General features: G+C 36.3%; 1 protein-coding gene across 24 annotated transcripts in view; it reads right to left on the reverse strand.

Moving 5' to 3' along the window:
- PPFIBP2 (PPFIA binding protein 2) overlaps positions 1-12,642 on the reverse strand; it is a 112,514-nt gene that overhangs the window by 15,894 nt on the left and 83,978 nt on the right. For 21 of the 24 annotated variants that reach the window (XR_012653183.1, XM_075048148.1, XM_075048161.1 and 18 more), the window contains 9 exons: positions 11,183-11,275; positions 8,624-8,732; positions 7,102-7,134; positions 5,312-5,373; positions 2,684-2,759; positions 1,279-1,376; positions 1,020-1,084; positions 691-759; positions 203-263 (listed from right to left, as the gene is read on the reverse strand). Coding sequence is in view for 23 of the 24 variants with exons in the window: in XM_075048148.1 (XP_074904249.1) it covers positions 203-263; positions 691-759; positions 1,020-1,084; positions 1,279-1,376; positions 2,684-2,759; positions 5,312-5,373; positions 7,102-7,134; positions 8,624-8,732; positions 11,183-11,275 (666 nt within the window). In the remaining variant the exon portion in view is untranslated. The remainder of the gene's footprint in view (positions 1-202; positions 264-690; positions 760-1,019; positions 1,085-1,278; positions 1,377-2,683; positions 2,760-5,311; positions 5,374-7,101; positions 7,135-8,623; positions 8,733-11,182; positions 11,276-12,642) is intronic. The other 3 variants (XM_075048163.1, XM_075048155.1, XM_075048165.1) reach the window with 1 other exon arrangement.

Here is a 12,642-nt window from a genome sequence, read left to right on the forward strand (position 1 = left end):
GGTGTGTCAACTAGTTTGTTTATTTTAAGCTTGGCAATGGGGTAAAAAAAGAACCTGAACTATTTTATCATTAAGGCTTTTATCCTCACATACAATGTTAGTGGTGGTTAGGGTTACTATATGTGAAACAAAAAGAATATTTATACTTGACCTTTTAGTCATGATATTAAACACCAGAAATTGTGATTACAAATAAACCAACCTTTTCCAGGGATTCACTCTGCAAGTCTTCTAAACTACTTGACTTTTTTTTCTGTGGAACCCTTAAAATAATGACAAAGCAACAGTTAATACAACGTAGTATGTGTGCATATGCCACAACTGTATCTATATGACAGCTGTATATATCACGTAATGTCTGCATATAACAGAGAATTAAAAATTAGAAGAGTCTTTTATTTTCTTTTTAGCCTAAAACTCATAGTATTGGGAACTGCAATAGATGAAGTCAGAAACAGCAACTTGACATCCTTTGATCAACAGTGAAAGGCAACAAGGTGCAATGTGCAGTTTTAAACCTTTTATCTATAGATGACTTTTTAGAAGGTCTTAACAAGCAAAAGTAGACAGTAACAACTCTCTGTGAACAGCGTACAACATTAAGGGACTTTAAAAATGGAAAAAGACAGAATTATTAAAAAAAAATTCTGGCTGTATGTCATACATTTCAATTAAAGTTCTCTTTCTTACCTGTTTATGATTTCCAAAGATTCTTCTTGTGGAGAGGTTAAATTAGTTGAAGATACTGGAATGCTTCCACTTTAAATCAGAATAAAATATACTGTTTTAAGTACTAAAATACATATATCTTCTGAGATATAAAAGTGCTAATTTTATTCCTGTAATTCAAACCTTATACAACTAAGTATTGCAAACTGCCATGGCAAACATTCCTTTCACAACTACCCAAAAGTTCTTGCAAAGCCAAGAACAGGCAAGACATGGTGCCAACAGTTAAATGGATTAAATAATACAGACTTAGGAAAATTCACACAAAACCCAAGAAACAAAGATCTTACCTGATTTCCATAGCTTTGTGTGGCACTGCAGAGAGCACAGCTGGTGACAATTCTCCTGAAGAGACCTGTGTAAAATATAAGAGTTTCAAGCCTGTAACTCTAGTGCCTGATTCTGAATCTATCGTGCCCGTACCAAGAAGTACAAAAATTCAGCCAGGGCCAAACCCTCATCTACATTACTTTAGCTATTACAGAGAAACCAATACAAACAAATCATATATACAGCAGAACTTGCTTCTAAAACATGTTTACTAAGTACCTCTGTTTTAAATAATTCTCCTTGAGGATTATTCAAAAGATTCCACTTCCTTAAAGTTGTTTCAAGTTCCTCTTCACTGCCACCAGAGACAGAAGAGCCTGTAAGCATTAAAAATTAGAAGTAGAAAGGGAGAGAAACAGGCCAACCAACCCCCCCCCCCCCCATTTAGGACCATATCAGACAGTCTAAATACTTCAGTCTCTAAATTCCCCTTCTGCATGTAGTTTACCAGCCCCCCTGCTCCCCACCCCTCATTTGGGCTCGCTCTTACAAGCAAGCTGCTTCAACGTTAGAGCAACAAATTTATCACTTCCACTTACATGCTGTGCTCTGCTGTGAGTAGCTGAGCTGCTTATGAGGCAGCTTATGAAGCACTCTCATTCAGTTCGATGTTCTGAGGCAAGTTCAAGTTGGTACCATTTTCTTACTTACAGTGTATCACTTTATAGGTGGTATGCATGTTTGACATTATCTGTATCATAATGCAGTGCCCCATGCTCAGTTCAAGGATGAACATGGTAAACACGCTCCAGGATTTTCTGGATATCCCAGATCTAAACAAATACTGAAATACTCCAAATTCATTATTTAGTAGGATTTTTATTCCTAAATTGTCAAAGCTGCAGTACAAAATCAGGGTCTGAATATTTAGTGCTCAGCAAGCCTCTGGAGTATTTTGAGTAAGAAATTTTTTCTGGAGATCTCCTATGCATAGGGTTGTCTACCCAGCCATCGCTGCATGGATGTAGGAGTTCTGCAGGCAAAGCTCCTGCCCCACTGCAGTATACAGCAAAGTGTTTTCAGGAGAGCAGTTGCTGACTTCAGATTGCCTGGGCACATAAGGAGGTAAACTGCAGTGCATTAGACCCAACTGATGAGCAGCAGTTCACATGGATGTACAACCAGAGCAGTAATCTCATCAGTCATCCTTCCTTATCAATCAGAATCCTTAATGACACCATCTAAAAAACCATACAGCACCAAAATTAGGCTCCGAGGAGGGATTTACCATTGACTGATGTAGAACAAATTTTAGGTTATGACTTATGGAGTAGAGCGTAAGATTCAGTTACAGAAGTCCTGCTGAATGTTGTATATGTTGTAATTAAATCTCCAGACAGATTTGACCCTATTCTTTTGTACTGCCTACAGCATAGGAAACAAAAAGGAAATCTCCACAAACTACAGGCCATAGCACACAAGCCTGGTGAAGACATACTGTGGTTCCCTCTGTACCTGAAAGAGTGTATGCTTACTCTCGTAGCACTCCAACATGATACAAATACATGCATCATAAAATATATATTACTGTACACATATATTTAAAAGGACATCAAATAGCAGTTGTCATGCATGCGGTTTTTAAGAGACCTGATATCAGGAAATTTTTCACAAGGCATTTTACCGTGAGCTGCAATCATTATCTCTTTCACCCTCCTGTACTGGCTTAGCAATAGCGTTAACTCCTCTATTCGACGGTCCTGTGAAAAGCATTAAATAAAATCATATTTAAAATCCTACATTTTTAACCTGCAGAAACACTGTATTACATGTTCATTTCTGTGACTTTGGCCTGCTTTTCCAGAAAGCAGGATCAAGTCTCTCACATGCCTGGAAAGGAATGTTTCTTGGCTTTTATTTGCCATCGTACATAATATTTGCTGGACAGTGTGAAACTATGGATATAAGGAAACCAGAGGAGTTTGACATTACTAGTACGTGAGTTATTTACAGAAGCATAACTTGGAAATCTGCTTTCACTTCTAAGAGTCAAGGGAACATTCTGGAGTTGAACCTCAATTGCCTGAAGTGGGCAGTGTTTGGTTTTTTGCTGGCATTGTACCTGCAATCATAAAGTAAATCATGTTTATGTTTCGTATAGTTTAACAATCTAGTCATGTTCTTTAATCCTCTCCTGTAGGATATGTTCTGCATTCCAACATCTACACTTACTCTGGTTTTGAGCACACCTTTTTGAACTTGGCCAGTGAAACCTGTACAGAACCAAAGAAGTGAGGTCTCATGAATGTCTGATGCATTACCCAACTCCACTTTTTGTTCAATACCCAATGCTTTCCTATAACGTATGGAAAGCATCTTGATTCACGTATTCAGGGAGGGCACTTGCCTTTTGCACAGATGCAACATAGCGATGGGTAGTAATCGTTATCTGATTGGATCTGTCATTTCTCTCATTTCTCTGTATGATATTGTGTCCCTGATGATAATAAATTCTTGCTATCGGTTACTAAGTATGCAGTCTTGCAATTTGTACTCTTGCAGTTTGTCCTGTTTCTTTGACCTCAGTTCTAAACCATTCCTGTGCAATAATTTTGCCCAGTGCTGTGACTACAGAGCACTGAATACAAACCCAAGGAACTAGTTTTCACAAGCAGGTGTCAGGAAAGCCACAGAAGCAGAGAAGTGGGCACTGGGGAAAAAAAACCCCAAACCTTCCAGGGAAGTTGGCAAGTATTTAAGTGATTAGCTGATACTGAGCTGCTGCACTGCCATGGCTAGGTCAGTGTCAGAGATATTTCAGTTAAAATCTGCTTCAGTATACATATGCTACATTACAGTCACAGCAGATATCAACCGATTCATAGGAGTAACTGCACAGAAACCAGACCTTTACCACATTACAGAATGGTAGATGATGCTGATCATCCCTTCACACCTCTGCAAGTATACAAAAGAGGCCTAAAACAGATACCCAGTTATCCCAGCTATGGATAGAAGCAATAGGTTATTCACAGCAAAGAACTGAGACTACATAACCATTTTTTTAAAAAGGAAATATGTATACCACTTACTAGCAACTTAGTTGAACACTTTCTGTCCTAAATGACACAAGGAATATTTAGAGTTATCCCAAAAGCTACTTAGAGCTATTTTCCCTCAGTAAGAATACTTTATTTTGCAATATTATTGAAGGTAACAGTTCTACATTAAACATTTAAGAAGCTGTGGGTCAACCACCAGCCCACTAGTTTAAATACTACAGTTTCCAGGGAAATAAGCCTCCTTTCCCTGTGAGTATATCTAGATATTAGGACATAAGCAACAATACTTTGTGTTCCCTTCAAATGCAAAAATCTTACACAGACTTCGAATAATTTTGGCAAGAGGGAGTGCCACGTCTTTTATATTCCAGATGTAAATTTTGGCTTTTTGTTTTTTGAAGAACTAAATGTTGTTATGAGTCACATTAATATTCCCCAGAATTAACATTGCCCTGTCCAGATTCCCCACTTATTAAAGGAAGTTTTTAGGGATGTATATTATTTTCTATTTGATCATATATGAGTGTGTCACCATAAAGGGAAAAATCCTACAGCCTGGTTTATTACCATAAAACAAGAATTACAATTTCCTCAAGAATTAATCCCCCCCACCCCAAAATAAGGAACAATTTCTGTAGCAAGTCAATGACATCTGAAGGTGGAGATTCAACATCCTCCAAGACTGTGCCCTAAACCCCGCACTTGAATTGTCCGATTGACAGGCAAATAGCATACAGGCGATAAGAGACAAAAAACATACTTACCATTTAAATGGGTTTAATTTCACTCCTCTCCTTTAGTACGCACCCCCACACCCCCCCCCCAATCTCTAAATCTGGTCCCTTTCTCCCAAAATTTGAGTCTGATTCAAGGGCCACTTTGACTTTCTTTTAGTAACAGTCTCAACTGGGAATATCAATGCATTTCAGATTAGGTTGGAAGATGAAGAGCTGCCAGAGACGACCAGATCTTAGTGACCTTTTTAATAGCAGGAGCCAGGAGATTCTGCTCATTACAGCCTTGGCTTTCTACTCCCCTCTGGAATCTAATGAGCCTCCCAAGTTCTGCAGCCAGGTTAGCAAGGTCAGCCACACTTTCTATTTAAAAATCGACCTTCTGTCACAATCTCATGGGATAATCCAAAAAACAGGGCACTAACATGCTTATACAAAGCAGCCTATTCAGAACATTTCAGACATTCAAAACCATAATTTCATTCTTATTATGTAGAACGAGGATTATTTTCTCACCTTTTCTTCATTTGCAGCCAATAATGATTCCATTCCTATCTTCAACCGTTGAACTTCTTGATCTAAAATGTTTTTAAAATGTTATAAGGAAAGTACACTTGCTATATTTAGTGTAAACAATATATGTTTTGTGATACTCTCCTTAGGTCCTTATGAGTAACCAAAACCATGTCAGTGGCATGGCAAATGCACTCTTAAACTACATTTAACTTAGAGCTTTTCAAAAGCTGAACTATTAAAAGCATCACACAAGACAAACATGCTGGTTTTGATTATAAGAGGCTACATAATACTGTTTTATACTCTAAAAGTCAAGTAATAAAAAAAAAGAAAAACACTGAAGTTTATTTTGCAAAAAATGAGAGTGTGTTTGCTGTTATATATTTAAAGAAATAATTTTAAGTATGATTGAAAATTAATTATATTCCATCTGAGAAAAATATTCACCAGCTTATGAGAAGTAGTTCAAGGACATTAATGAAACTTGGAAATGAAAAATAACAAAAACTAGTTTGATACAAGGAAAATTTGTAAAATTCTTTTTTTCTTAAAACATTTCAGCATGAATAACTAAGTTAAAATCTACATCAAGATCTAATATAGAATTGCCTCACACACAATTTAGTGTTACAAGATAGAGGTTATTCAGGAATGTTATAGTCAAATCAATTAAAACACACTCTCTGAAAATTTATGAGGTTGTTAATCGTGTCATCCTAACTTTGCTGAACCAAACAATTCATTTCTTCTCTACGCAATATTCCTAGCAAGTCCTCCAGTACTAACCTGTACACCTAAAGTGTAGACTATAGAGACAGAACCTGAAACAGTTTATCTGTTGTAACTGCCACTCAAGGAATTCATGCTTTGACATTAAACCAGACCCACTTGTTTCACAAAAGACTATGAAAAACAGATGTGGCAGGCATGAAGTGAGAGAAGAAAAAAAATCAATACTGCATCTTAAAAAAAAAAGTTTTACAACTAAATGTTGAACATACAATGTCATATCTAAACTATTTACAGAAACCGTAATTAGTTTTTCTTGTAGTGATTCTGAAAATTACACACCTTGTAATGATTAAGTTTTAAAACATGTAAATGAACCTTGCAAACATTTCTCTTGCAAAAGAGAACACTTAGTAAAACAGGACATGCACAGACAGCCAAATCAAAAATTGAAGCCAGCAGGCAGTGGGCAAGCAATTGGAAGATTTTTAAAAAGCCATTAAAAAAATCACAGTCCTACTAATTTCTCTTTACAAATATTAGACTTCAAAAAGAACTGGTGTCGAGGTATTTTTAAGCACATTAAAGCAAACTTTACTTACAATACTTATAACAACATCATTGGAAACATTTTTATTCAGACTGGTTTTTGTTGTTTTTTTTTTAATTTACTGCACTGATTAAAAAAAAGCCCAAATCCTTTCCCTCCAAAGAAGGAGGCTTCCAATTAAAGCCATCTTTCCAGATATTAAATGGATTTTACATATGTACAAATAAAAAGAGGTAAAGGTTAAGTTTTGGCTCTGTAACCTTGACAATGTCCATTTGAAGTCCAACTATCTGATTTGTGAACCTCTGATTTTTTTTTTCTGAAGTGAAATCTTACTAAACAGGGCAAGTAGCTGTCTGCTTGCTGCAAGCAATGAAAGCAATCTCTCATATATTACAATTAGACAGCCAAATCTAAACAAACATTGAATTATTGCTGCAGAATGCATCTGAGTTATAATTTGTGTGAAAGAAACAGTGAGATAAAGCCAAAAGTGAATTGCAAGGCTTACGTTTTTCTTTTAGCCTTCTCCTATAAACTTCCTCTACGATGGTAAATGGTGAGAGTCAAATAAATTATGTAGAAAAAGCACATATTAGATAAATTTTGCAATTTAATTAGAATATGCATTCTAGCATACTACAAGTACATTGACATTATTTTTCAACTTTATTTGAGAAGACCACCTAAAAATCTGATACATCAGCAATTTATTTGCAGAAGAATTATTACTGCTGCATACTGTTTCCATTCAAATATAGTTTAAGTGGTTTCCTTAAGTGTAGCCTAAAGAACCTCTACAGGGTTTGATTCTATTCCCACTGGAATCAAGGACAGTTTCACCCATCTTCGGCATGAACAGGAAGAGACACGCTACTAGAAGTTGCTGAGCTATTTGTTTATTGTCATACCACTATCTCTCCTTTGAAATATCATAAATCATTCAGGAATCTCATAGAAAATATGAAATTCTATTAGTAGAAGAGTTCCTCTACAAAACACTGCTGTTAGACATGCAGTTCTCTACATGCACAAGCTCTGCAGCTGAGTGAAATCAGCACCAAGTATATGTTAAGTCACTTCTTTGGAATAAACAACAGTCAAAATACAGAGTCTTCTAGAACAGACATATCTGCATTAACCCCTGTGAGGAGATTCTTGGTAAGCTCTGAGAAAGAGGTAGCACAGCACCTGAAGAGTCACATATCAAGAAGGGCACTCTTTGGAAGCATTAGTTAACACCCACAAAAGAAGTTAGTGCAGCTAAGCTGATGCACTGTGGTAAACTACACACCAATATTCCTGCATGGCTAAGTGTCAGTATTATAGAAGAAAAAGGTCACTGATATCATACTGCTCAGCCCAGCAATTGACAGAAGCTCCAGGGAGTCAATATTTCAGAGAACTGTGACATGACTGGTTGAGACCAAAGGCTAAACAAACTGGTTTATTTGCCATTGACCTGTATCAACGGTGCAGATTTAAAACAGAAACCTGCAGTATCACAGAATCATAGAACAGCCCAGACTGGAAGGCACCTTGAAAAACCATCTGGCCCAACCTTTCATGGGAGAGGGAGCCTACATGAGATATAATCCTGAAGAAAGGAAAGACGTGAATCAATGACTATGTTTTAGAATGTTTGGACATTTAAACATTATGCTTAGCTACTGCTGTGACAATTTTTTTTTCTTAAAAAATAGAAACTGTAAAGATTTTTCAAAGAAATTTTGAAGGTATACACAAAAAAATATATTCCCACTGAACTACAAAGACTCTTTCAAATTATAAATAAAATTCCAGTAGAAAAAGCTTCAGTGCCTTTAGAACACTTATTGCAATTTGTGCTGCCTCTAGATTGTGGGCCTCTACCAGAAGACAAAATAAATTTGCTCTATTTTTCCTCTCAAAATGAATTCTATAAGTCCATTCTTGTATGTCCTTGTATTTCATTGAAATACTGAGCCAAGCTGCTACCAAAGTGAAATTAAGGTAGGGTTTTGGATTTTTAATTTTATTTCCCCTCCTCTTACCTCTTTCTGCCACTTCACTATGTGATGAGGTCCTAGATAGCTGACATTGTAAGCGTTCTATTTCTGCATCCTTGAGAGCTAATTGCTCTTGAAGCTGGGCTATCTCAGCCTGAAAGAGAGTACAACAAATTCAGAGTAACGTCGTCACTGATTCTCTGTGATTCTTTCCCACAACTAGAAGACTTCTAAGTATAACACCTGACTATGATTGATGTCCTGTTCCCAATTCAGGACATTTCATAAACACTATAACAAGTGTACATATTTCATGGTGTTACTATCCTATTCCTTTTACAGAAGCTCACTTTTTCCAATGCAATTAGCTCTCGGAGAAGAGAGACAGAAAGGTAAAATTTTCAAAGGATTCATGTAGCTAAAGAAACTCTGGAAAGCTCTCAATGCTACAATGCTGGTCATATAATAATGACTATTACAGGGCAACTCCTGAGTTCTGCATGAAGACCACTAAAAGATAACAAAGTATTTTTTTATCCTAGTTACTACTTGTTAATATAACTGAGAATCTCTTAATGCTGAGCCCTCTTCTCAGCAGGATAACAAAACTGTCCTTCCTTACATCGGATACTACAACAAATAGGCTAGAAGCAAAGCATGGCTTGGAAAACAACGACATATGTGCAACAAAATACCAGTGGTTCATTTACACTTACTGCAATTTGTGCTGCCACTAGATTGGAATAGAATATCACACATTACAGACCTCAACAATACAGAGGGAGAAGAATTCTGTGATTGAAATACAGTGACTTTCATCTCTTTTTCCTATTTATAAGAAAAACTGTCAACAGCATACTTTAAGTCAGTAGCTTCATTAAGATTTTCTTCAGCAGCCTGAAAGCCTCTATGTATCAACATTCTGCATTTCCCTCAGCAAAAGCATACCAAACCTCCTCGCAGTTACCCCAAAAAGGAAACAAACAAACAAAATCACTAATGTGACCAGTTTCTCAAAATACTAAAATAAAGCAGGAGAAAATGCAAAACACCAAACAGTATTATCCAAACAGGGAAAAACATGGACTAATTTACTCTAATACACAAACTTATTTTCATCAGGAAGCAAGCAGCTGGATGGCAGCAAAAGATCACCGCTCTGCCTGCAATTCCATACGGAATAGAAGAATCTGTCTTGTTGCATCTCTGAAGGGCTTTAACACTTCCCAGTGACTAATATGCTTTTTATATCCAGCCATGGAAATATTCCAATTTCTCATCTAAGAAGCTGGAGCAACAGGAAGACAAAAGCTGCAGACCTTTTAATACCAGATTTGGATTTGCCTCCCCTGGTCTATTTGATCTCATAGCTCTTTTAAATGCCCTCTTCCTTTAATGTCTCATTCCTGTCATCTCTACAGTTATTCTTCTGCTTCCTCTCTCTTTCCCTGTACTCTTCATCCTTTCTAGTCCTGCATGTTCTCTTACTCAATGGGTTTTACAATTCTTCTTATTTTCATTCTACTCCTACACTTTCCGTAATTTTTATCTGTCTTGGCAGCTGGCCACACACTGCTTGAGAAAATATTTTCCCAAAGACTGTTCATATCCACCATGTCAGAGAAAACATTTTCATGGATACAAGAGCTATTATCTTAATAGGAAAAAAGACACGATAGCAACATTTCAATATTCATCCAAGAATTCTCTGAAAAAAGAAATGCTAATACAAATAATAGATGTCTGACATTTTGGGATCAAGCTATCAAGTATTAAAAAGAAAACTCAGTTTAATAATGTGAAATGTTTTTCAAGATCCAACTACAACTCAATGATCCAGTCATTCATACGAATAGGGATCATAGTACTACACAAATCAAAGGAGATGTGATTACAGCACAAAAGTGTATCTCAACAGGGAAAAATAATAATGTGCTTTTTAATCTAGTGGAAAAGTGCTAAAAATTCAAACTAGAAATAAAGTGCAACTGTTTAACAATGCAAATGTTCAACTAGAAAAATTATTTACTGGGGAAAATTATTAAGTGTTTAAAATGTCGAGTTTCTCCAGATTATGGTCCAACAGCTTTCCAGGATTTAAGGTCAACAGAAGCGCAAGGCAGCTATGCACTTTGATATACACGCAGTCAAAGCAGATGATCTAATGGTGTATTTTGGGCTTAATGTCTATTAAAATAAATTCCATAGCAAGTGAACACCCAACCAGTTTTGCATGTCTCTTCAGTCTGGAAAGCATATTCCACAGAGGCTTGTCACCGTTACACAATTAAAGACAGAAAACCTTCAGAGAAGCCCTTCCTCAGAACAGGTCTTTTGTAAATCAAAATGCCTTTTTTGTTTGTTTGTTTGTTTTTTAAACAGGAATTACAAAAAGTAGAAGATAGAGGGAGCAAAAGGCACAAAAAGAAGGCAAAAAAAAATTAAGCCAAAATATTTATTCCAAAGATGGTTGAAGAAAACTTGACTTTATAGTAGGCCCTGACACAAGACAATTATAAGAAAAGTAAATATTGATGAGAAGTGGAGCATACGCCTTTCCAGCTGAAATGTCTGTCATTACTAAATGCCAAGTATTCTGCTTACTTTAGTTGCTTTTAATTTCCACTCGTATTGATTTCTTTCATTTTCCAGTTCTTCTACTTTAATTTTGAGGTGTCTAAGTTCCTGTAGCAAACCCTGCAAAAGAAGAACAGCACCTAAAAGTAAGATTTCCCTGGTAGATATTAATTTTTCATAGTCCTGAATTAAAGATCATGCATGAACCACGCAGTCATGAACACTGAACCATCACATTAAAAAATGTGACCTAGTCTAAGGCGACAAAAACTATTCTGAACTGAGATATAAGGACTACTTTCTCAAACTCTCCACTTGAAATTATGAATAAATCTCTTAGTCATATTGAGGAAGATAGCTGAGCCTGGTGAAGTCATGTGTCTCAGCAAAAATGAGCCAAAAAAATCCCCAACTGCAGTTTCATATAACATTAAGTATTGGGTTTTTTTCTGGGGTGGGGTGGGTTGTTGTTTTGGTTTGGGTTTTTTGTTTTGTTTTTCAGCCACCCCAGAAAGTAAGCAGAAACATGCAGTGCTAAAAGATTACCAACTTTAATGAAAGTGACAATCCTCTCCCCAAAGAGGTGTTTAAACTACTTACCATGAAAAATAACACTCAGACTAAATAGTATCTAGCAAGTTACAGCCATTTAATACCATACACATACAATCAAATATGACTACAAATATGCTACTTTCAGCATTGATGTTTGCCACTTTGCAAACTGAGTTGATGCAGCCTAGAGCTGCAGCCAACCAGGGTTCCTAACATTCTCCGTCTGTTCCTCGGACAAAGTTGTCTCTTAAATGTCCCTTCTCTCTTTCCTTGATAGAGCCATATCTTATTGTTCATTCTGAAGGACAGTATTATTAAATCCTTGATGGAGCTCTGATGAGGCCAAATGTCTTAAAATGAACTGAGGAAGGGAAAAATTTGGAAGCATAACCCAATTTTGGAATCCTGTATAGTATATACATTAAACAGTCACACTAATATCTTGGATTAAATTAACGTTTATTTTGAATGACTCCCAGATTTGACTCTTGGATTGTTTCTCCAATATGCAGCTTGTACTGTAGTCTAATAGTTCACTAATCAGTTCTGGACAGAGGCAAGCTCAGAAACAACACCACTATTTTCAAAATAGGCATCATACCCAAATGAGTTATTTTTGTAAAATAAACCTAAGAGAAAAACTACTGAAAAAATCCCTCACAATACAAGCAGATTACTTATAAAATGAGTTCTGGGGATCCAGATTTTAACCAAAGAGATGTGGCAACTAAAGCAAATTGATTTAAAAGCAAATATTAAAATGGACTTTTTCAGGCATACCGTATCATTCTACCTTCAATAAACTTAAGCCATTGTCCTGGTTTGGGCTGGAATAGAGTTAATTTTCTTTCTAGTAGCTGGTATAGTGCTATGTTTTGGGTTCAGTATGAGAAGAATGTTGATAACGCACTGATGTTTTCAGTTGTTGCCAA

This window comes from Buteo buteo, chromosome 16 (assembly GCF_964188355.1).
Source record: "Buteo buteo chromosome 16, bButBut1.hap1.1, whole genome shotgun sequence".
Taxonomy (NCBI): Eukaryota; Metazoa; Chordata; class Aves; order Accipitriformes; family Accipitridae; genus Buteo; species Buteo buteo.